The sequence below is a fragment of the Colias eurytheme genome, chromosome 18 (assembly GCF_061535395.1).
Source record: "Colias eurytheme isolate Ceu_HAF_F1 chromosome 18, ilColEury1 Martin Lab GWU primary, whole genome shotgun sequence".
Classification (NCBI taxonomy): Eukaryota; Metazoa; Arthropoda; class Insecta; order Lepidoptera; family Pieridae; genus Colias; species Colias eurytheme.
In genome coordinates this window covers 387,554-413,327 of record NC_142997.1, presented here as the reverse complement: position 1 = coordinate 413,327, position 25,774 = coordinate 387,554, and the positions used below count along the sequence as shown (strand labels likewise).

At 32.5% G+C, this 25,774-nt stretch overlaps 2 protein-coding genes across 2 annotated transcripts; both read right to left on the bottom strand.

Moving 5' to 3' along the window:
* Window positions 1-9,055: 9,055 nt before the first annotated feature.
* On the bottom strand, window positions 9,056-11,985 carry LOC149900412 (phytanoyl-CoA dioxygenase, peroxisomal-like). Its single transcript, XM_090112583.1, has 4 exons — window positions 11,756-11,985; window positions 10,207-10,380; window positions 9,648-9,818; window positions 9,056-9,335 (listed from the first exon to the last, which is right to left on the bottom strand). Exons 1-4 carry the CDS (start codon window positions 11,954-11,956, stop codon window positions 9,084-9,086), a joined length of 798 nt encoding a protein of 265 aa, XP_089968709.1. The 5' UTR covers window positions 11,957-11,985; the 3' UTR covers window positions 9,056-9,083.
* Window positions 11,986-15,648: 3,663 nt separating this feature from the next.
* Window positions 15,649-25,502, bottom strand: LOC149900411 (uncharacterized). The gene is made up of 5 exons (XM_090112688.1): window positions 25,469-25,502; window positions 25,037-25,088; window positions 23,083-23,265; window positions 21,088-21,260; window positions 15,649-15,924 (listed from the first exon to the last, which is right to left on the bottom strand). The coding sequence occupies exons 1-5, from the start codon at window positions 25,500-25,502 to the stop codon at window positions 15,662-15,664; spliced, it is 705 nt and encodes a 234-aa protein (XP_089968814.1). The 3' UTR covers window positions 15,649-15,661.
* Between the last annotated feature and the right edge of the window lie 272 nt (window positions 25,503-25,774).

Below are 25,774 nucleotides of genomic sequence, written 5' to 3'. Positions count from 1 at the left end.
TTATTTCATTATTATTGATGCATTAGTAGAATGTAAAATATAAATAAATATATAAAAACAAAACGCTCTGAAATGCAAATGAATCAAGTCCTTTAAAATTTAGCTACACAATTTTCATAACAAAAAACATACCTACACAAGTACCGTACTAAGTACTTTCGTACGGTCTATCATCCTTAATACATTCTAAGGCGCTTTTCAGCTTACTTTTATATACCCAAAAGATTAAAGTAACAAATCTGATCAAAAATCGACTATTTTACAAACATATCATAGCTTCCAAGAATCAAAACCGATACGCGGTTTTCAATATCACTCCGCGTAATGAGTTATATATGTAAAGGTTGTCTGTATGTTGTCTGTATGTTGTCTGTGTGTTGTCTGTGTGTTGTCTGTGCCAATCGAAGCGTTTAAATAATTCATGTATCGGTATTCAATAAGGCAGCTAGGCAAGCAATCTAGCTGTGGGGATCCCCCAGGATTTGTGGTGAAACGTGCGCAATGAATAAACATGGTCGTTTTAAAATAAACTTTATTTCAACGCGCATTTAAATGAAATTACAGATGTAGTGTTGGCAAATAATTATGCTAATTCGTTAAAGGAAACTGTCTAGGGACAAGACAGTCCGCATTGTAATTTTCTCATTGATATTGTTTTGCGTTGATTTTATGTGAGTACTAGCCTAGTACTTTTCTACAAAAAAGAACTTGTCCAAATTTCATCTACATCGGTGTTGTGATGTAATCGCAAACAGAGATATCTATCACGTCTATAATATTCTCACATTGATTTTCAAATTTCTGTTCTGAGGGATTGTTGTTGACTTTATTAATTTTGCTGTAATTTTTTATCTAATCCACGCATGTTCCAAAATACAGACCAAGCAGAATATCGTGTAATAAAAAACAAAAAATTGTTCATAATATTTTCCCGGATCGAAATGATAGATGAAAGAGTGTATAGAGTAGACTCATTCATCTATATTGTCAATCCTACTTAATATTTTAAAATATAGATTAAAGCATGGCATCTCTCGACTAATAACTTGATACCCATAATGAACGTAGAGTCATATAACAGAAAGTTCTTTTTACACTGGTTAGGTTTAAGAAATTAATCTCCTGGTGGAACTAAAGTGAAACGAGAGTTACCTACTCTATATAAAATTTACTACGCTCTAAACTGAGCTATAAAGTTTTATGGGCAGAATGATATTCTTTTTCGATGTATTGCCGTAGAAATTCAAGAAATCTTATATCATTTATACGTCGGTTATAACATAAAACTAGTTATTTGTTATTTCCGCCTAGACTTTCATAATATCATCAAGCGAGAACAAAAAATATTCATAAATCTGCAACGGTAAAACAGAGAGAAGAAAAGTAATTGAGAATAACAATATTACTATTACAGTAACAACGAAAACAATATAAAGCTCACAAAAAGCTCCTAAACTGTTTGACTTAAAAGTGGGGTGACTAACCTCACTAGGTTTTATATTAAAACTAGCGGTCCGCCCCGGCTTCGCCCGTGGTACATAATATTTACGTTTTCTCTACATAAGAACCATCCTCGTACTTCAAGGAATATAATAAAAAAAGAATTATCGAAATCGATTCAGCCGTTCTCGAGTTATGCGCTTACCAACACATTTTGCGATTCATTTTTATGTATAAGATATAAAATTATGTACATATTATTCTAACAATTAATATAAATGTGGCTTGAAACCTTTTGCAAAGACCATTTACTCACGAATATGCTGTTTATTAGGGAATAAGTGGTAAAACTAAATAAAACACATAACTCAGCATTAAAACAACAAATAATTTAAATGCCAGATTGGTTAAGACGAGGCAGTGCGACACAAATCCCGTAAGCCTGAAAACTGGCCAAATGCGGTTGAATTCGCGTCGGATATTACTTTATATGTTTTATACATTTAATAAAATATGAGTTTGCTAAATAACTAAATTAAAATTCGTTTAAAATTTCCATAAATTTTACTCCACCTTATAATAAATGATTACATTTTTTAATATTCCTACTTTATATAGGTATTTGGGGAGAGCATAATTTTAATATTATCGAAAATTCAAAACGCGTGTTTGCATTTTATTTCCTTTTTTCTGACCATTCAAAACTTACTCCTTCATATAAAAATAAATTTTTGTTACATAATTATATGAAATAAAATGTTCTGGACACTCGTCTCCACATTGATCCAACATCAACAGGTCAAATATGTTGCGTCAATAACATAATTATTGTTAATTAACAATATTTTCATATTGCGTATGTTAATTAACCAAATTTAATTTATTAAATACCTTTTATTTTATGTAAAGCTCTGACTCAAAAAGAGGACTTTCACTAGTGACCATGTTAATTAGTCACAAAAAAGTGTTATCTTTCTTACAGCCGCAATAATTCTTCTTTAGTCTGAATTGCGCAAATTAAAATTCTATAATATAGAGTATGTCATAAAAGTTACTTGATTTTATTTAAATCCTTGAGTAATTTATTATCAAACGACTACCATGTCTATCTATAATGTCTATAATGACTAAAATCACTTAACATGTACCAAAAATTAAGACATATCGAATACCCAAGCCCGCAATAGATATCAGCTGAGCCTCTATCCATCAGCCAGCAGCAATAGATCGCTTCAGCATTACAGTTATTGAACACAACCATTCTTTGAAGAAATTGTTCATATCAACCAGTTTACGGCCAAGCTTCCCAATTCCGACGATACCCTTATTACAAGTACATAGAGTTGAAATTCCCTCTTTAAATAGCTCAAGTAATACTGCTCAAGGTTTTCAATTGTGATTTATCATCGATACAAGAAAAAGGAATTCGCTTATATGCGAAACATTCCCGAAATTTATGCTAATGTTTTGCGGTGATTGTTTTCATGTTTTCGCGTTGTTTTCACCGATATAAGGGTTAGAAATGCAAATAATAAAAAAGATTCATCGTATGATTTTGTATTATCTTTTGTGAGTATTTTTATTTTATTAAATCACTAGCAGTGCCCCGCGTTTTACCTGCAGGGCTCCGCTCCTATTGGTCTTAGATAAATGGGCTATCTAACACCGAAGGAATTTCTTAAATAGGACCAGTAGTTCCTGAGATCAGCGCGTTCAAACAAACAAACAAACTCTTCAGCTTTATAATAATAAATTAGTATAGATATGTTTTTTGGCATACGAAAGAAAAGATTTAATAAAAGATACATACCTATCAAAATAAACTTACTTAAAAATTTAAATAAAAAATAATTTATTTACTTTCTGTACCTACCTTGTCTATAAAATACTTCATTGGTGCATAGCGATTCTGTCTTAGTACTTTGACACTGTCTAATTGATATCCGAGCCAGCGCCCCGCTTAGTTAATAGCCCCAGTGACTGGCTATGATTCGTTATCAACTGACTACCTCAATTAGTGTAGATTCGCAATACTATTGTATTGTATTCAACCTAGTTTTACCCAAGTTTAATTCGAACAATATATAATGGAAAGTTATCTTGAAACTATAAAATATAACAACGTAAAACTATTTAATAATATGCAGTTCACATATAATAATATGATGATATAAACTTCGCTAAGACGAAACCCATGGGCCAGACACAATATGAAAAACACTGTATCCTTTATTTTCGTCTCAGATGGTTATTGGTTAATACACATACTCTCGCACTTCATAGTTATAAAGTATTGTGATGGTATTTAAAATTCACTTCAAATTAGCAACATATTCAAGAGTATCTAGAATATTATTTGATAAATAATATCTCCATTATTAAAAGCAAAAAAATCGGAGGCCAAGACCCACTTTGGGGTCACTGCGCCAGATAGTAAGTAAGTGAGTAAGTAAGTATTAAAAGCAAAAGGCTTTATAGCCAATCATTTATCTATAAAAGATCTAATTATGATATCTTATAATGTTTAAATCAAACATTCAATCTTAATTTATGAAAGTGATGAACATCTCAATATTTATATTATTACTTCATGAAATTTACGACTTATTACAACACAGATTATTATTGATATAACAAAATGCTAAGGGCAATTAAAACTTTATCTTTTACATAAATACATGAATCGCTGTAATAAATTTCAGTCGTAGATTGTATCGTATCATAATAACTTAGAACATAATCTACAATATTACGTTTCAGTCAAGAAATCATGATTATTTCAATTTATTTTAAATAATTTATTTGTGTACAGAAATCAGCCATTAAGGCTGTTAAATTAACAATGATTTATTTTGTTAAAATTGTATTGTATGAAGATCGCTAATCAACACGTAATAAAGTAAACTTCTCTTTAATAAAGTAACATTCAAATCACTCACAAAGACTATTAAAAGGTTTCCAAATTCAATTGTTATATCTCACCCAGCTTCAACAAGATACACAGACAGCTATATCTTCCGTTTTATTACACCAAAACACTTATTTAGACATTAAATAAGAGTGTCCTCATGGCTGCCATTCACGCGTATTATCCTCTGACAAATGGGCCCCATAAACGGGATTTATACGCCCTCACACTGTTTATCCGAATGGCTTTATGATGCCTCCCTCTACAGATATTGCCTATGGGTTTAGGCGCTTTGCTTTCTCAGTTTAACGGACTTAGACGCTAAATGGTAGTTAATAAGACGTTAATTATGGTTTGTGAGGTGGGAATGGTGCAATCATTTGTGAAAGTCATGTTTTCCTAATTGTTCTCATTGCTGAGAAATATCTATACAATCGATACGACCAAACTTTTGATGCGCTTTAAATTTATTAGACTCAAACAATTAACTGTTAATAAATCTTGAGATGTTTTATTTCCGTTTCCCAGGCTACTTTTTTTTTTCTTTAATGTTTAGTTTACCTTTACTACTTAGGTTTAGGTATACTTGCAGAGGATAAAAATTCCTCAAAAATAGCCAGAAAATCACACAGCATCGTTATAACAAGACGTATACATTCACCGTTTACACAACATGAAAACTGGGATCAAAGGCAGTCTCCGATCAATTCGGCTTACAAACGCAAAACGAATTGGCTGATCGGCAGCCAGAGCCGTGTGACCAGCTTAGTGTTATCCGGTCTTTCAGGACTTCAATCTGAGCTAAAACGGGCTTTTCACTCGTGATCCGTTTATTGAAAAAACGAAATGTCACTCTGTGTATCATTTTTTGTAGTACCTACGTGCGTTACGGTTGCACCTTTGAACTTGCTATTAATTGCAGTAATCGATTTATGTTTAGCGGGATAGACTTTATTTGGTGGAAAATGTGGATGTTCATTTCGTTAGTGAAAAAAAACAAACTTTAATTCTTATTTTCACTTTTGTCATACTAACAGCGTAGGTTATATATGACAATCTGCTTTAGATTATTTATTGGTATAATATGCTAATTTTATACAATACTAGCTTTCCGCCCGCGGCTTCGCCCGCGTTTTCAAAGAAAAACCCGTTCCCGTGGGATTTCCGGGATAAAACCTATCCTATGTGTTAATCCAAGTTACTCTCTATATGTGTGCTTAATTTCATTGTAATCGGTTCAGTAGTATTTGCGTGAAAGAGTAACAAACATCCATACATACAAACTTTCGCCTTTATAATAGTATTAGGATTAGATATATAGCTACCCAATAATATATTTAAAATAATTTCTTTATGAATAAATAAACGTATACTCATTAAAAAACTGAGAGAAACATGAAATAGAAGTAACGCCTTAAAATGAGCATTCAAATTGTGTTCTCCGAAAAGGTCTTTGTTCAGCATAATGTCATGATTCCAAGATCATGACGCTCTGCAAAGCCTTTATTTAGTGTACATAATAAACTCATTTGTTTATGCAATATTACTATTTATAAGTTACATAATAAATTTGAAGATGTAAAAGTATAAAAAAAGACGTGTGGCACTCGGGGACTGCCGCGGTAAAGCTATTGCATAGCATGCCTTCAAGCCACATCTCCGTGCCCGTCGGAGTGGGGAGCGTGAGGTTATTTTCGTTACGGAATTTCTGGATTCGGTCCTCGCGCTCAAGGCCCGCGATAGAAGCTATGCAAATTATAAATTGCCCTAAAGCTAAATTGAATGGTTGTCTTTAAATGTCAGTCAAATCATGTTGTCGAATGTAATCATTCGTTCAATCTACATAAATGAATGATTCAATAGCTTTTAATACATCGTCTAGCTCACGTCTCGTCTGCATTAATACACACGCAATAACATCAATGCGTATTCAACTTATAATCGGATGGTAAGAGGTAATTAGTAAACTATTTCACAGCATCGTTAGCAGTACAAGGGTTAACTTTAATTGGCCCCAGTAAAGTTTAATTAACCAGTTAAAGGCTGCACTTACGTTTGCAAGCACGCGTATTTATCAATACAGTGCTGTTCGTTCTGCTCTTTATACGTCTCATTTCATGTGCAGAAAACTTGGAATCTATTTTATAAATTGTGGGGAATATGCTTGTTACCCAGAGTGATAGTCCTGTAGTTAGCGTGCTCTATATTTTGACAATTAAGTTTAACAAGGTGACGAAATGGGAGTTTACTCTAATGGGACACGTAGAAGACCTTGCAAAGCCTCCTGCGCTGCTAGATGGATAGTTATTTTTATCAGTCAGTTCAAAGCCATTATGGGTGTAGTACCAAGGTTCTATATTGGAAAAACTACCACGTATTATTATTTACAATGTTGACTGGTACTTATTGCAAGGTTATGAGCTTTCGAGCTGTTTATTTTATGTACAATTTTGTAATCATTTAAGTCTTGCTTTGACTTCATTTATTAAAATATTGCATATTCTATACGAATTATAAATGAATATTATCCATATAACAGTTAACACCTATTCAAAACCTTTAACGAAACATTACTTAAATTCCACTGATCCCCACGTCAAATGTTAAAAAGCACTCGTAACGAGTAAGAACACAAATTCAACATTAACAAGAGAAAGCGCCACGACGCCGGTACAAAGAAATGAAGATAAATTACATGTACCAAATATAAGATCAAACTGACGCCCGCATCATCGTTCTAATATAAATATACGGTGAATAAAGATACGTAGATCTGCTGGAAGCAGCCCCTAGACTGCACGCTTCGTTCTGAAGACAAAGAATATTTGGAAATTTACATATCTAAGTGTTCAGTTATATTGCACTTAACATTTACAGTGCTACAAGAAAGGTCTTTGTAATACGCAAAGCGATCCAGACAGCCTTGCTGTAATCATTGTTAGTTATAATTGTGAATTTGTATAATACAAACTGCGGGATAATTATAAAGTCTGCTTCACACTAGTAACACACCTAACAAATTTTGTAGTATAAGTTCTCTAATAAAACTAATAAGCAGGGATACACAGACCAGAGAAACAATGTTTAGTGCCCTACAGGTTACCTAAATTATACTATAGTGTTCGTAGCTGCTCAACTAGTTACACCATACCATGTCCGCGTCGGTTCTATGCTCGAATCTTTGCAGCCACCTCATTATTTTCGCTCAAATCCCGAACTCGTGTATAATCCGGGATTAACGTCCCGCGCAAATGAACCGAGAATTTCTTTCTCAAATCATTCGCCATTTTGCGAAACTCCATCCATTGTTTATCAATGAATAATGGACGCATTTAAAAGCTTCCCAATTTAATGCATAAACAATGAAGTTTTTCAAATTCGTCTGCAATTTGCGTCGTGAATGCAATTGTGATTTGTTGGCTGCGGATTTAGGGAGTAGCTTTATTGATGGTCAATGTTTAATAAAAGATGCATTATTTTTGCGTCCTAAAACTATTGGCCGGAATATTGTTGTGTTTGTTTATTTTAAACATAGTTCTCTGGATGAACTGACGTTTTCAACCAATAATAGTTTCTTTTAAAGCAATAATTCTGTGATATAGTTAGTAAGTTTTCAAGCTCAAAGGTGCCACATTTCTGCGTGAATTTATTTAGAATTAGAAAATAAATATTTTATTGATATTTATACAGCAGCTACTTCCATGAAGTCCATTTAGGTACTTGTAAAAGAAAACCTAATGTATTATTCATGAGTTTATACGTTTTATCTAAGCTAAGCTGAGAGTATTAAAACATGTTTTAGCTGTCTGCAAATATTTAGATAAGTTTTTTGTATTTTATACTAGCAAATACGTGATTTTGTTCGCGTAAAATGGCAATAGAAATATATCAAAAATCTAAATTCTATACAAATAAATTTAAACATAGTAGTTGCTTATTGATGAGTCAAAATTAAAGTCAAATATTATATTAATAGTGTCCTTTTTTAATTCATGAATTTTAAATTAGCCTTTTATAAAATCTCATCAGCTATAAGCATAAGAATGCTTTATATTTTAATCATTCTATTTGCTCCTAGTTCCCACCAATAGGAAAATTAACCATAACGTATACCTAGGTACTGTTTGTTTGTAAGTTTGTGTGTTAATAAGATTACAAATGTCGGTAACAATTAATCAACAAAGCTTGTTCACGAAAGTTTTCACATATTCAGAGGATAATCCCTTTTCGTATTAATTATGTTTACGAAATATTAATGAAAGTAGATGAAATTTGATTAAAACACGACCGCTTGAGCCAGCGAATTTACGTTACAATAATGTAGACTTTCATATGATCCTGTAAATATAATTAGTGTTAAACATGTCTTACTTTAAGGGATTCCGGATTTTTGGTTTAATAATAATTAATTGATAGGAGGATATTTTTTGTCTTTTATTGTATATTGTCAGTTAATAATCTATCTTTGTATTTTATTTTTCAGTAAAAATCTTGAAAGAAATGTAAATTGAAGAATGGTTTATAATTTACATCGTATTTGGAATATATTTCAAACTTGGAATATCCGTTAGTATTTATAAATGCATTTTTAAAATCATTTGCATTGAGAGATATACATTTTTAATGTACATACAACATATTGTAATTCGAAGAAATGAGACAAATTATGTTATTTCTCTAACACTCCAATGAAATAAAACAGTATCATTATGTACAGCTTATATTATTTAATATATCAATCCTTCGCTCTATTAGTAACAGTGGCGTCTCTATCCAGGTTCACCCCCCGGAGTAACCAGCCCTTGCCAGGTTGCCCGGGCTCTCCACCGACCGGCTTGTCGTGGGCATCATACACTTGTGCTAGCAGCATGCGGCGGGGACGCTGAGACAGGTTGGGGGAGCTGCCGTGGACCATCAGGTAGCTAAAGATGACCACATCACCCGCTTCTACGATCACGGGTAGTGCCTTCTCGATGGGGAACTTTTTCTATAAATAATGTGTTACTTAAATAGTTGGAAATTGAAGATTTAAATGTATTTGTTTGCTCGTCATTATTAGTCAGTAGTCATGAATTATCTTACCAAATTGATAGAAACAAATTATGAACCAAAGCGGTATTCTTATAAAAAACAAATTACAGCTGACGAAGTTTAATACTTATTCTTTACATATTATATTAATCAACATCAGAATCATCTAACTAAAAACATTCATAACGTCAAATAAAATTATAACACAATACTACTTTTCAGATTTCAATCACTGAGTTATCTGCTAGACTTCATTAAAGCGAATTACCTGATCAACATAATGGAAGTTACTGCCTTCCTTAGGTCCCATATCTTCCAGAGGTCCAAGTTTGTGAGAACCAGGATACACGAACAGCGTCCCGTTTTCCACATCAGCATCATCAAGGAATAATAGAGCTGCTGTCATGGAGTCCTTCGCATACGGGAAGTAGGGATAATCCTGCAGAAATCACAAAAGTGGAATAAAATTTTAATTCAGAATGGTAACAGTTCATGGTCGATTAATTAATATACACTACATGGAGAAAATAAGTGCCTAATTAATTGATGTAGCGACTGAGATAATAATTATTATACTTATACAAATGAATGATGAAACTTGAGAATTTTCTAATCTCTTAAAATTTAAGCCTATAACTTTATTCTTCCACCAATAGTTAAAAAGTTAAATTCTTTTAAAATAAATAACATTAATATTCAAACAGAACACTGTAAACTCAAACCTGTTTACCAAACTAACCCACTACAAAGCAAAATACTGATTTAAAAGTAATAAAAACTACAAAGCAAAATACTGATTTAAAAGTAATAAAAACTAGTACTCATACCTGATGCATTGGATACGCGGCTCCCTTCTCCGGCGGCTTATAGTGCGCCTTGGTGTGGTGCAGGGCAATGTTCTCGGTCCCGATTATGTCCTCAATAGCATCCAGAAGATCGTCGTTGTATAGATACTTGCCGAACACAGCGTGGTGCATTTGCAGATTGTGGATACCTTTTACCTGAAATCATTTTTTATTGAACTCCTTGATAGGTACTACTTGATATTAATGTTTGTCTCTTTCAATTATAATGAATTAAAATTATTTGACAAAATCTGTAGAGATAGCTTGGAATGCCAATAAAAAAGCAGGTGATTACGTCTAGTAAGTATAGAATTGTTTTGTTTTGATATCGGATTAAAATAAATATTTACGTAATGATTCATTTAGGTCGCCAACATTAATAATATTGATAGCAATGTTATAGAGATGATAATTATTGTATAATTCGAACTATTGTTTTGTGCAAAACTGAAGAATTCCACGAATCGGACAAATGAAACAAAGCTTATATGGGGTAAATGCAATATTAACTGCTAATGAAAAGAACTTCCCCGTGTCAGTAGTTTTGTTATATTTTAATTTAATTAATAATTTATAACAATACGTATTGTGTTGGATATACTTTTATTATCTTTGGTAACTTGTCTAGGATATTCTGATGTCCGGAATTTACAAATGATGATAAATAATTCTCCATTTACATCATTATTGCACATGAAACTGAAAGATATTATTAACTAGCTGTGCCCCGCGGTTTCACCTTAGCTTATAGCCTTCCTCGATAAATGGGCTATCTAATACCTAAAGAATTTTTCAAATCGGACCAGTAGTTCCTGAGATCAGCGCATTCAAACAAACAAACAAACTCTTCAGCTTTATTATATTAGTATAGATATGACTTAAAAATATTGTTATTTTCCTGTTTTCTATCAGCTCATCATTTAAGTATCTTGCGGAATTTTTTATACGATATAATTACTACGCCCTGGTAATAGATAAAAATTAACGATCCATAAAATGTTATCTGCCTGATTATTATAATTTGTAAACATTGCCTCAATGAGGACCATTTTCTCATAACAGTGTTGTTATTTTACGTAAGTTTTGTTATACCGGCAAATAAACATTTATTGAAATATAAGGTTAAGAGCGGTTTAATCAGGTTTCATTCCAATTTAGTTCGTTCTAAGTCCTGTATCCACTTGGGAGCTATGTGGCAAATTTATACATCTGTTTCACTTTTTTCTTTACGGCGAACAGGTTATTTTATGTCCCAACAGATCGATATATTTTTCTCACCGGAAATCGAACCTAGGACCTATAGTTTCTCTGCTCATACGTCAACCACTATACCAAGGGAGCGATCCACTTGAGTGCGTACTATATTTATGGCCTTTGGGTTCTATTTAACCGATCGATCAATTAAATAAAGTATTAAAGTCTACATCTATTTTTAACATGCTATTAGATAATAATCACCAAGTGGAGAATTCATCTAGTATGAAGCAATGAAAATCGAAATGTTACATGGCCAATTAAAAATACTACTTACAGTGTATGGACTATCGCTGGCTCTGTGGTTCTCCTCACTGCCAACCCAGGAACTTTCCAATTTTCCATCATTTTTCCTCTTAAATAATATATCGTATTCCTCTGATAACCGTTCCAATTCCTTTCCTTTAATCAGCTTCTTCAACACTATATACCCATTTTCCTCATAAAACTGTTTTTGTTCCTTTGTAAGCCTTCCCATCTTCACAGCTTGTATCAATGTAAAACTATACTGTGTGTAGGAACAGGTATATATATGTAGTAATTGTGTGACGTCACGGAGGTCAGCATTGATAATGGTTATCCAACCCGTGAAGAATATTACAAATAAAGATACAAAGCATGAGATAACTAAATAAAACCGCCCAAGTGCAAGTCGGACTCGCGCACCGAGGGCTCCGAACCAACTATTTTTTATTATGTTGTAACTTTCAAATTTATGTTTTAACCAATTTTTCCTTTATCTGTGCTATAAGATATTGCTCGTAGCCAAATTTCAAGACTCTGTGTTCATGGGAAGTACCTTGTAGGTTTTGATTCCCTTGCGAATGTCGAAATTTGCAATAATTTGCAGCATAAGCGGCTGTATCTTTTGATTGCGTTGGCTTATAAGTTTGATTCATCGACCCAATTATTAATAAAGCATAATTAATTTACTTCACAATCTAAAACACATGAGATAATTATTTACACATCATGTAAGGGTATAAGGTTCAAGGTGAAAGGTCGGAATTTATCGACAATTTATGGTAAAAACTGGATATATACCATTGTTTACTCGTTTATCATGTGCTTTATCATTTAACTACACTAATCAAATAAGTAAAAACTAATTGATTTTGATATATAAAGAATAATAGCTAGTTGACAAACTTCCTCTGTTTCGCTCATGATTTACATTTCTAATATTGTATAATGTTTATTTAAAATAATTAATTGAAACGAAGTTACCCTCGATCTGTTAATATATCTGTTAAGAGCCCTAAAATTGTTATACACTATGTATCACCATTATGATACAAACAATATTAGTAAAGCGAAAGAATGTAATAATGAAGATTGAACTACTAAAATAGTAAATAAAATATCGAGGAATGCATTGGTTTAGAAATATTGCTTGAAACCTAAGCATTCGAGATCTCAGTCCTTACTTTGTGTCGGCGATGCATTTCATGGTCGGTATATTCGATCCACAAATATTACCATATATCCACAATTGTGACATTGTAAACAGAACCCTATATCATTCTAATAGAATAGAAATTACAGTGATATATTATGTTGGATATAGGTTGTTCTGTGCTATGTGTTAAGCTTCCCCTTTCAGAGGCCATAAGATGTAGTTTGTGAGGAGTGATAGTAGTACGTCTAAGTGCGTTAGACATGCCACAAATGTGTATTTTATTTTATCAGCGTTCGTAAAATATTATGGAAATATTTAAATAAAAGAACAAATGGCTCTATCACTTATTTAAAGAAAATCTGTCCATTCGTATGGACGTGACACTTTCACTTTAACAAATAATACGTAAAAAGATTTTGAATTGAATTTTATTTCAATGATAATATACGAATAAAAAAATTTAGCAACCTTTATTATGCGACAAATAAAATTAAAATTTAATTGAAATTTGACTTATTGTTGAATACGAAAATTTAATCAATTTAAGTGTTTAAAAAAGTATATTGAAATTTTACTTTATTTTTGAGATTTCTTCGCCTCAATTTAGAAACGCTTCTCAGACCCAATTAATAACTATTTTCAAGTTAAAACCGTTGTAATTTGCAATTTGATAATGAAATTTGTCTCACTCAAGAGATACAAATGAATGTCGTAGAATTTTCCGAGATTTTCTACACTTTTCTGATGTAAAGCTAAATAAACAGATTCTTTTTTTAATTGTATTTTACTGTTGCTCTATGCGTATTACTTTAGTTTATATTTCTCTCAACAATCATCTTACCTGTGATAAATAATAAACATTAAACAAGTCAATTTGTGAAATTAGGATTCTTTGGTTATACCGGGTGTAATCGTTAAGTGTGCACAGACAATTATTTCGTACCTATAGCAGATATAAAAAAACTTTAAACTGATATCGAAAGCACTTTACCTAATGAGTAAAATGACACTTATGACTTTTTTAAAATAAAACGGGATATATCCTAAAATTTTACATTAAAGACTCCCATTAGAGATACATTGGCTAAAATGATACTGTTATATTTATAGAATAACTGGAAATGGTGTAAAACAAAATATGATACAAAAATGCTTCGACACTTCCCTCAGGCACTTTCTTTTTATAGAACTGTGAAATACCTACATGGGATAACAGCTTTCCAAAATTTCCATCATGCAATCATAACAAAATGTCACAAATATTACTTCCCAATAAGGAAGAGTATGAAAGAAAAGCATATAAAAATACATGATATAAAAATAAAAAAATATTTTCGGCTCCCTAAAAAACTGCCCGCATTCATGCGTAAGATATTGTTTACATTTGATAATGTAAACAATATCTTCTATCAACATTAAACTTATTGTAATATAATTGCTTGTTTACATTTTTGCGTGTGATTTAATTTAATAGGTGTGAACTGTGAAGTTATAAAAACATAGAACTAAGGTCATTTATTTATTACTTTACAACTGATTAGATTTGTTTTCGCGCACAAAATTTTCCATTAAAATTCTTAAAAAAGTATAATGTAAACATATCTTATACAGCTTTGCCTGGATTTTAAGTGATAAAGGTTCATGGCAAAATAATTAGATAAAAAGAGATTAAATATAAAAATACTTTTTAAATAAGCAGCATAATAAATGAAAATTACACTGAGTAAGGAACAGTATGTTCATAAAATTAAATGTTTCGAATGTGAGGTCAATTTAGACCCATGAACCGTGCCATTCAGAACAATAACATCTAAAACAATCATAGACCTTCATAATTATTTCCAATCATACTTCTTCTAATAATAAATCGTTCCACATAAGTCCTACTGCGATAAGAACGCAAAATGTCGGCCATTACTGGCTTCACAAAGAAGGAGGAATTATTTTAAGCGAGCACATTAGGGCATCGTTTTGCGTGTATTATGATGCATTCAAGCGGTAATGTGGGTCATTGTATGGGCATATGTGGAAAATATCTCACATTTGGCCGCTCAGTTAATGACAGATCTGGTACAGTCGGCAAAGAGGGTTAGTACAGTCAAGGGAAAAACGTAATTGCATTGTTAATTTGACCAAAAAAGAATCGGATTCATTACACTTCTTTATAATATACAGGGTGTCCCACTTTCGGTATACTAAGCGCGAAGGAACTTGTATTCTTGCATACACTGATCACGTAAAAAATACTTAAAAAACAAAATTACGTCAAAAATTTTTTGCTGAATTTTTCCTGAAAATCCATGTTTTCTTCGCTAGCTTGGTGCAGCCGGCATTTACCGCTTCGCTAATGTGAGCATTTTGTCTATGAAAACATAATCTTAAACGATAGCTCATGTGCTGGTGGCAAAGTTGGGCGGGTTGCTTGTTATGAGTGTACACATAGAGTTTTAAGAATTCATCTATTTGAAAAAAAAATGCGTCTGGAATTTTATAAGTATTTTTTACGAACTCAGCGTATGCAAAACTATAACCTCCTTTGAGCTTAGTATACCAACAGTGGGACACCCTGTATAGTGAACTTTATATTTCATTTTATTGTACCTTCTGTTAAACCCTTTCCTGTTTTCATATAACTTGCCATTTTGAAAAAGGATCGCACACTGTATGCTACATTTTTAAATTAGCAAACTCAAATATACTCGTATAAATGATAAAGAAAACACATCGCGTGAATTCTCTACAAGAATTTGGCAAGAAGAAAGAGAAACTAAAAAAAAAACACATTTATTCATCACTAAGTCTCCCACTCAAAGCATTTTGCAGCACGTTATTAATATGCAGTCTAACTGGTTTCGGTATGTTCGAATCAGGGACGATATCTTCAGTACCCTTCCGCAGTGGGGGTGGAAGGGACGCACCTTCGAAGGCTTGGATCAGCGTGGGGAAGTAAGTAGACAACCTTGTGAACAGGACTCCTGGGGTATACACCGGCTTGAAGTATTTGTCTAAGTTGTGCGAACAATTCCCCTCGTGAACTAGAAGCCAGCCTGTAAGTAAATATTAGACCGTTTTCAACATTTTTTACACCAAATTAATATAGGATACACATATATAGGACACTAAACAACTGTTTTATAAAATACTAGCTGTTGCCCGCGACTTCGTCCGCGATTCGGTCGTTTTTCGTCATTCGTCGTTTAAAAAAAATACGTGACACTTTATTTTTGAATGTTCTTAATTGTCTCTTATAAAATTTAACTACATTAAAATTGAATACTCTGATAAGAAAAACTTAAAATCATCGAAAATCATAGACATCGAATATCTGAGGAAAACATGAATGAATGTGATTTAAATTCTACATTTCTTAGTAATTAAAATAATAATCTAAATTAAATGTAGATTAACAGTTTGAGCGCACCATTATAGAATATGTACCTAAGTAATAAATTACGTTAGTTTACATAGTAACTTTACTAAAAACACGATGACTTTCTTTCGCGCTCGCTCGGTACCACAAACTAAACATGTTTGTGGTACGTGGCCCGCGTCACTTTACCCCCCACGAGTTCCCCTCCGTTGCTATGCGAAAATACATTCGTCGCCCTACTGTAGGAAAAATTGTAATACTGCGGCCTGGGCGTTATAACACGCTCAGGGAATTCCTGAGTGCTGATAGACTTCCGTCTATCGGCATTTATACCAATTTTATATTAATATCACCATCTTGAGGAAAAGCTTCTAATGTCGATTTAAAACGCATATATACGGATTAACCTGATGAATTAACATGTTCTAAAATTGTGAAATGAGTTCAGTTTTAAATTCGAGAAATATTGATTTCTTGTATTCGATTATTCGTCGTAGTCGAATACAAAATATATTTAAAGAAACTTAGGTTGGCCTTCAGGCAAAAGGGATCCTATCAAATGATAAACTTGACCTTGTATCTTAAAAGTAAGAATGAAAGGAGCATCTGATAATTGTTGAGCACCAAAGGATCATTTAAAACGCAATACTATAAGAGCTAATATTGTCTAAGAACTGTTTAGATTGCACATGTTCCTCTAAAACTTAAAAGTAGTGATTTCAAAGGTTCCGGCGTATCTTCAAACGAAAGCCGACTCCTTACTCCACTTTAAAGCATTACAAAAAGAACATACTACGTTAATATCGCCTATACAGAAGATGATCTGTAATCAATTGTGAGGTTATAAGCAAACCCACTTTTATATTATTTTGTCGGACCACACCACCGAATTTGTAGATTGATCTTCTATGTTTACCTCTAAGTCATTAAGACTATGTCGAAATCTGTCTGCAATAAGACGGGCCTCTCGCTATTCGTCCGTTTAAAGAGACCAATAGTTTCAATTCTTAATCTTTCATTAAACAAACTTATTAATCGTTCTTGTCTCAAATAATGGTAATATTCGCGTCCCTACTCTAGTCATTGCTTATGCTCATGTTCATCTTCGAGAGATCGAATAATATTATGGTGCACCCTATTATTTGTCAAACGGTCTTCATATTGAGTAAAAGTTTCAGAATTCTCGAGATAAAATATGACGATCGTGATCAGCTGTGAGACGTAATTCCCTCTCAGTGAGGGTTTCGGTCTCACGGGATAGTACAATATGCCATTTGCGATCAGCTGTGAGACGTTATATATACCCTCAGTGAAGGTTTCGGTCTCACAGGATAGTACATGCCGTTCGCGGTCAGCTGTGAGCCGCAATTCTCGTTGTGAAGCGGTTTCAGGTTCGGCATAACACATGTTGTTTTCGGTCAATAGTAAGCCTCTTATCTCTAACGATCCTTGAGAACTCTTATTTCTCATTTTCTTAACTTTGCTCGAATTTCGATATATAAAGATTTTTTAGGTGGCACTGATGCGGGTGAATAAAAATTAAAACGGACTAAGAGTGTTATAATCTCAATCATCATCATCAATACATATAATAAAATTGTGGAAAAGTGATGTCTGTACAATTAAAATATGTAGAAAAAAATTAGCAGGTGTTATTATTATCGAGAAATCGAGAGAAACCATTTTTTTCTCTTAAAAGCTCCCCCCCTCCCACTTCCCGAACTCCGATTGACCGTAATTTATTTTTCCTTACATTTTTATCATATCCTTTTCTAATGGGTTTCATCCTACTGCGATTTTTTTTTGTTTCAAAAATTATCTACCCTGGTGTATAGGTAAATTTTCCACATAAAATGTCCTTTAAATTATGTCGTATTATATTTTTAACCCCCGACGCAAAAAGACTGGTGTTATGTGTTTGACCGCTATGTATTTCTGTGTGTGTGTGTGTGTCTGTCTATGGCACCGTAGCTGGCTAACAGGTAAACCGAATTAGATGCGGTTTTTTTTGTTAGGCAGAATATTTTCCGACGCTGGTTCTTAGATAAAGTGTATCAAAATTGGTTCATCCACTTATTATACCTACATAGGGGTAAAAGTGGGAATGAAAAAAATGAAAGTTATAATTTATTTTTAAAGATCGTCGGGAAGTTTATGAAATTATTTATTCCTTTTTCTATACACTTTTCTTCGTCTAAACGGTTTAGTTACGTGCTCTCTCTCTCTTCAGCCTTTAGTTACGTGCGTGAGACAGGAAAGATCTAATTTGGATTTGTTTCTGGATTTGATAAAAACTGAGTATCGATTAAGCTGATCAGTGGCTACTGGCTACACCATAGATTATTAAAAACATCCGTTTAAGAAAGGAAGGAAATAGAATTTGCTCCTCTCCCCCCCCCTGGTTCCTAAAAAATAATATGACATAATTTAAAAGAAATTTTACGTAGAATTAGTTAGGCATTTCTTTTTTGATTTTCGATATTATATACTAATCATAATTTTTAATTACAATATGTAGTAACTATTTGGTATAGGTTAGGCATTTCATTTCTTGATTTTCTTTAATAATTTGGTACGTAAGTTTTTTAGCTCAGTTTAGTAAGAAATTTTAATAACAATTCTTTTAATTATTTATGGTAGTACAACAGTACAGTATGGTAGTACGTATTTACCCAATAATTGTATGTTAAGTAGTAATTCAGCATGGGCGTAGCCACGGTTGGGCTGGGTGGGGCGCTTACCCTGGCTTTGATCTGGTAGGTACTAATTGTGAAGGGGAGTGGGCGTGGGCGTGGGATTGGGACTGAACGTGGCATATGGCGTGGGAGTGCGAGTGGGCGCGGGAGTGGGAGCATGAAAATAAAAATGATTTTTTATTGTTGCCCCACCCTGAGCCCATGGTCATAGGTCCCATAGTCACTATTCCACGCGAACGAAGTCGCGGGGACAGCTAGTAGACAAATATAATCAGAAAGCTTTGAACTCCTAAGCTCAACCATAAAAGATAGACATTTATGATGTCGGGAGATATTTTTTATATAATATGGAGAACATTTCTTTCATACTTGATTTCTGTGTAGCTTTAACCATTAAGATACACGCATTAAGAACGCACACGCGACGAAAGCTTAAAAATGGAGTTGCTGCTCTGCTCACGAATATGAAAAATAATTGTACCAAGTTTCGTTTAAATCCGTCGAGTAGTTTTTGTTTCTATAACGGTTATACAGACAGACAGACGGACAAACATTTTTGACGTCGATGTCGATCTCTAATCACCTCGTGATAGTTATTTAGGAAATATATTTCATGTGCAGAATTGACCTCTACAGATTTAATATAAGTAGGTATACATATATTTAGATTCCAATTTCCATGTAACGTTAAATTCGACTATACAATAACTAACAGACAACGCAGGTTACTCTCGTTTCCGTAAGTTGAGGCGGCTACATATTCGGTCCTAATAACATGACTTTTTGTGAACGAAACGACAGCGCGGTTTAATTCGATGGCAACACCATCAGAAAAAAGGAAATATTTTTAACTTTGAAAAAATATTATGATTTACACTATTAATACTATTTTAACATTAACACAAAATATAAGACTGTGAGTGTGTAAAAATAAATCCAGCTAGTTTCACATCACACTTATGTTTATAATTAGGTATACGACATGAAAATATATTAATTACCAAGCAATAATCATACAGATAAATACTGAACAAAAGTATTAACAGTCAAAGTATATTTTTACTAACAACATGTAAATGATGAAGGAATAATAATTATCAACGAACTAACCTTTTTGTATTAGAGTCCCGCCTCGTGATCGAATTATTAAAACACGAAGATTTTTAAAAATGTAACCAATGAACACAATCAATGTTAGATTAACTGTAATGGTGTCTAGTTTGACTTAAAATAATATACATCTACCCTCACTTTTAAAAATGTAGTATATTCACACGAATTATATAAGCGCACCTTATAGGGAAGGGAAGATTTATTATGGGTTAAAGAGTTAAATAAATAAATAACATAATTATATTTAAATTATTAATTTTTAACATTGTGTTCAGTAGTGTTAACATGTAAATTGATTTGATTTTTACGAAATCTCATAGATGGCGCTGAATCAAATTTGTCTTTATAGTACTAAGATTCATTAAACAGTTTCTCTGCCCAAATTACGTGTTGACGTAGTTTTTATAGTGTAAAGCTAGATAATAGCATGGCTTACTCAAAAACAACATTTAAACATGAGTCTTTAGATTGTACGCTGTCGTAGTTCACGGAATACGTAAGAAAAGTAAAGGTTCACAGCTCCTCCCCCGGAGGTGATAGCATGATAATATGTTTAAAAAAACCTCACACGACCTGTTAGTAATATTCATGCAAAATTTGAAGTCAATCTATGCAGTACTTTTCGAGATTAGCTCGGACAAACATACAGACAAACAGACAAACAGACAAACAGACAAACAGACAAACAGACAAACAGACAAAAATTCTAAAAACTATATTTTTGGCTTCTATATCGATTATAGATCATGGATTATGTATTCTTTTAAAAAAATATTCAATGTACAGTTTTGACTTTCCTACGATTTTATTATATGTATAGATTTTAAAGCAGTTCCTGTATTTTTATTAATAATGTATTATAATATAATACTAAGTAATTATACATAGATTAAGAATCTATATATAGATACAAAATTTAGATATGTATATATTTAATATATAAATATATAATATGTAGGTATATAACTCGCAGTTGATACGTTGATACAGTAGTTAAATAGGTTAAATCCATAAAATGAGAAATAACCCACGATCATTAAAGCCAGTCCGGCACTGCGCATCCAGGAACTTGCAGTAGGTGTCGAATGTGTAGAATCCGCGGTGGAATTCGTCGTACCGATAGCCCAGGCAGAACCCGATCCATATGCCACTGCATTGCTCGTAGTGCACGTTGTTAGCTTGCCGAGCGCACACTGCACCTATCCTGTAAAAAAATCAAAAAAATATTTTAAAAGATATTAAATAATAATTAGGAGGGAATCGAACCCGTGTATTTTCATTACACCGCACCGTGACGACGCCTCCTCGCTCAACCGATCCTCAAAACATTTTCAAACTCAAACTCAAACATTTATTTATTCAATAAGACTTCTTTTAGAAGCAATTTCGAATCGTCATTACATATTTTTAACATTTACCATATGATCGCGCTTCATGCCTTACTTATTTCAATACTATAAAACATGAAATGAAAATACCTGTTACTATTTGTAAAACCGTCGAAAAGGAGAATTTATACGTTCTATAATATTTTTAAGAATCTGAAAAGTTTGTTTAATTTTATCTTATTTTGTCTAAAACTTCGATGACAAAATCAATTTTTAATTAAGTGCCGTCGAACAAGCCTTTGGGAAACACATTATTCCGAAACTTTGCTATACTACATACTAATATATTCATTATTTATTTATCACTTATCATAGAGATTTTCTGTAGACAACATCGAAACAGACAGTCGGGTCAAGGCCGCAAATATTAATAATAGGGATGTAACGATACATGATTTTGCCGATACGATACCGATACCGATATTTGTAGTAATGTATCGGCGATACCGATACCGATACCGATATGATATCGATGGCTTGGTAGAAAAATAAATAGTGAATTATGCATAAAAAGTTGACAACATTTAACAGAGACAACTGTTAATCGTATTCTTTTAAATAAAAATGCCAAATCAAAAAACAACAAAACCATTTATTTTAGTATTATTATTTTACGAAGTCAGTTAAACTTTAAGTAATACACATACAATCAGTACCTAATAAAAGTTTACTATAATTGGTAGAGTTTTTTCAGAAAACAAAGTGCGCACGCGCGGGCGGCCTCCCGCATCGTTCATTGGGCGCGGATTTTTGAATTATTTGATATCAAAAAAATTGGTTGTTTGTAAAGTAGGTTTACGATCGAGATGTTTACGTGATAACATAATGCAGTGGCAGCGCTCGAGATGAAACGGGAGATCGGTCCGTCTCTCTCTCGTTATACCTGCGATCGCGCTCGTGAGGTTTTGGTGTGACACAAGTTTATGAATATGTCACCCGACTAAAACGATTTTAAAAACGTTATCACGTTAAAAATTAAAAAAATTCAAAATTATTTATTTCTTTCCTTTACATAAACAAATTTGTGATTGGAACACTCCTAGTAGATAAGCAAATAAAATGCTTGTTTCAGGAGGTTCCGCTCTTCCTTAACACTATTACAGAAACAGAAATAAAACAATATGAATGAATACAATGCAAAAACATAAAAGAAAAGAAAGAATTTAATAAAAAAATATCGGTATCGGTTGATTTATTATCGGCGATACCGATATATCGGCTTGCCGATATATCGGCCGATATATCGGTATCGGTATCGGTATCGTTACATCCCTAATTAATAATATCAATTTCTGCAGATATTGTACATGATATCTCTCCCACAAAGAGGATATTAAAATTCATATCATATTGTTTCATCTATTGAAGAAGAAATGTAGATATGAAATAGTAAAATACAGCTATTTAAATATATCTTCTTCGAAGAAATCCCGATACAAATTGTAATATATTTTATAATACATATCCATTTGCAAAAGAGTAATGATCCTAGATGCTGGTGTAGCTTCATTCACATTATATTCCACGACGAATCCAATCGTTTCTGACTATTTGAATTAATCTATAATCGAAAGGACTGGACCAATTTTAATAGGACTCCATAATATAAAGTATTACTAAGATCATATTGCACCCCACCTCGTATAAAGATAGTTGCACTCTTCTCCACAAACGAGGGGCACCTTCGTGGTGGTCTCATTGGGCCCCAACTCGGGGTCCTTGAACACCCAGTCACCCCCGGGCCAGTAAGGCTCGTAGCCGTGATTCGGGTTGTAATTCTTGTTCAAATCTGGTAACTGTTCCTTTATGTATTCCAAAATACTACAACGAAATAGTAAAATAATCAATAGATGAAGAAATACTGATATTAACAACGTAACATCTAATTTTGCAAGCGAAATTTGTAAGGTATTTGCTACAGACTGCAACTTGAACATCTATTATGCATTTATTGTGCAAATCAATCTGCTTAATTATACAAAGGCTTGATAATATATACCTACTCTTTGACTTTTAGCAGCAGAATATCGGCAAATATCGTAGCAGTAATAATATCGTATTAAAAAAACACTTAAAGCTTAATCTTATAAAGCTTTAAATAAGAGATGCATAATATCAAATATTGTGCGATTAAGAATATTCTAGACAGGCGTTCACACAATAGACGAGGGTAGTGATCGGTCAATAGATAGCGGACTTTCTGTGTGTCTGACGTGCTCTCTGGTATGGGGGTACGAAAAAGACAAAGAATTTATATCAATATGCCAATAAAACATTAAATTTTCTCGATAAATGTATATTCTAGATGTGTTTACTCTTATTTGTAATTATGATAAGTTAACTATTAATGAGACTTCGTTATAAAACCATAAATTAACATTTAATGAATATTGAAAAGTTACAATTATAATTAATGTCGAGTTTAACATTAATTAAGTTAAATATTTATTAACTGTCCAATAATTTTCTACTTCATTCCAATTTCCAATATATTATTAAATGGTACAAAAGACGCTAATAAATAGAAACCAGTTGGAAGTTAAATAAGATTTTCCCCCGAACATAACTATAATACGGGATCTGTATTCTAAGAATCGTATCTTGGTTTATTTTCTTGTAAACACTGCAACATGCTGTTAATGAGCAACATTCTTGATATTCTATCAATATATTTCATATTTTTTCCTTTCATTTTTATACGAATATAGCGTTAACATCGAATGAATTCCCAGATCGGCAATATGGATAGTCGTAATATATTTCTCAATATTATTGAGCTGTTTCATTTCTTCTTTCACTTTAAGATTATTGTTAGTAACAAAATATTTCATTATATTTTAGATTCTATATGAGTCTTTATATATTTGCGATATTTATTTGAAAGACTACCTTAAATTAGTGTGTGCATGTACATTAGTGTATTCAAAAGAGACCTTAATATTATCTTTAGGACAATATATGGCTTCTTCCGTGGTAGAGTGCACACTCTACCATGTCATACAGCTTGGATTTTTCACGCGCTTTTTTCTAGTCATGAATATTTGTTATAAGTAATGTTTTATTTTACCTTCCTGCTCACTTTTCGCAATATATTCTTAATCTCGCTTACTACTTTATTTGAAACGTTTGTGATAATCTCAATAACTTTACGCTGCAGTATATAAAATGAATATATTAATATAAGATTAAATACCACTTAGACCGTCACTGTATCGATTCCAACTACGCAACTGTCAAAAACAACACCTTTGGCTAGGAGTCGTTATACGAAGGTCGAATAAGTTGTTGCTCTCACAACTAAGAAATTAAAGTTCTCCTAATTGAGTTTGAATTAAAATGTCCCTTCTTTGTGATTTATTGGCACTTTCATTTCAAATACTATTTAACATTGGGTAGGTATTGTAATTTAATTATTTTTATATTAATTATAAATACTTAAACAATACTAAGTAATTACTATCAGTAATTCAACAAATAAAACCATCAATTAATACAAATTACAACAAAAACAAAGTTCCTTACAATCTTTAAAATTTCCCTGAAAATTTCACCAAAATCGTCTTAGTAATTTAGTTAAAACAAATCTACTGACCTGGGACCAGGTATCCGTTGATTCGCCACCGGGACGTACAAAATATTCCATACTAAAATAAAACAAATTACTGTATTGAATTCCGAAGTATTTATTAAAATACTAATAAGACTTTAAAAACATTTGAATCGATGTTTATAAACAAAATTAAAATGTTTACAAACATGCATAAGTAAGTGAAGTACCATGCAATAAACATCTGCTAATAATAATTGGTAATTGATATACTTTCAGACTTGTGAAACATTTTAATAAATAGGTAGGTCAAACACGATGTAGATATTATCATATCCAAAAATTCTTATTAGTAATTTTATACTAGAAAACCATTAAGTTCTTGTATGGTCGTTAGAAATCACAGAAATACTACGATTGAGTTGCCAAAAAGCCGCTTTTCTCTACGAGTGTACGTGAAAACAAAATATGACTAACTTTGAATAGCCATAAAGATGAAGTCCCAAGACATTATTGGAAAACTAATTAAAATTATCTGGTAACTAGCTGCAAGTATGCGCTATAACTTTACGTTTGCAACTAACCAATATTCTTGAAACAATATTAAATATTGTTTCATAAATTTAATTGTTATTCGCATTCCGCTGTGCAGCTGCAAACTATAGACTGTGTTTATAATGCTTTTAAGGGAATTGTTTGGCATACATTTTTATATAATTCGTGTTCTCTAGACAAATTTTAATTAAATTTTAATTGATAGTAATTCGAGCCTTGGCAATAAAT

Excerpts from the sequence above, each read along its gene's own strand:
- LOC149900411 (XM_090112688.1), bottom strand. The coding sequence starts at position 25,502 with ATGTCTTGGGACTTCATCTTTATGGCTATTCAAA. Across the intron at positions 23,266-25,036 it reads CAACGGATACCTGGTCCCAG|TATTTTGGAATACATAAAGG; the intron begins GTCAGTAGATTT and ends ATTTCGTTGTAG. Across the intron at positions 21,261-23,082 it reads TGCAACTATCTTTATACGAG|GATAGGTGCAGTGTGCGCTC; the intron begins GTGGGGTGCAAT and ends ATTTTTTTACAG.
- LOC149900412 (XM_090112583.1), bottom strand. The coding sequence starts at position 11,956 with ATGGGAAGGCTTACAAAGGAACAAAAACAGTTTTATGAGGAAAATGGG. Across the intron at positions 10,381-11,755 it reads CCAGCGATAGTCCATACACT|GTAAAAGGTATCCACAATCT; the intron begins GTAAGTAGTATT and ends AAATGATTTCAG. Across the intron at positions 9,336-9,647 it reads ACTTCCATTATGTTGATCAG|AAAAAGTTCCCCATCGAGAA; the intron begins GTAATTCGCTTT and ends CATTATTTATAG.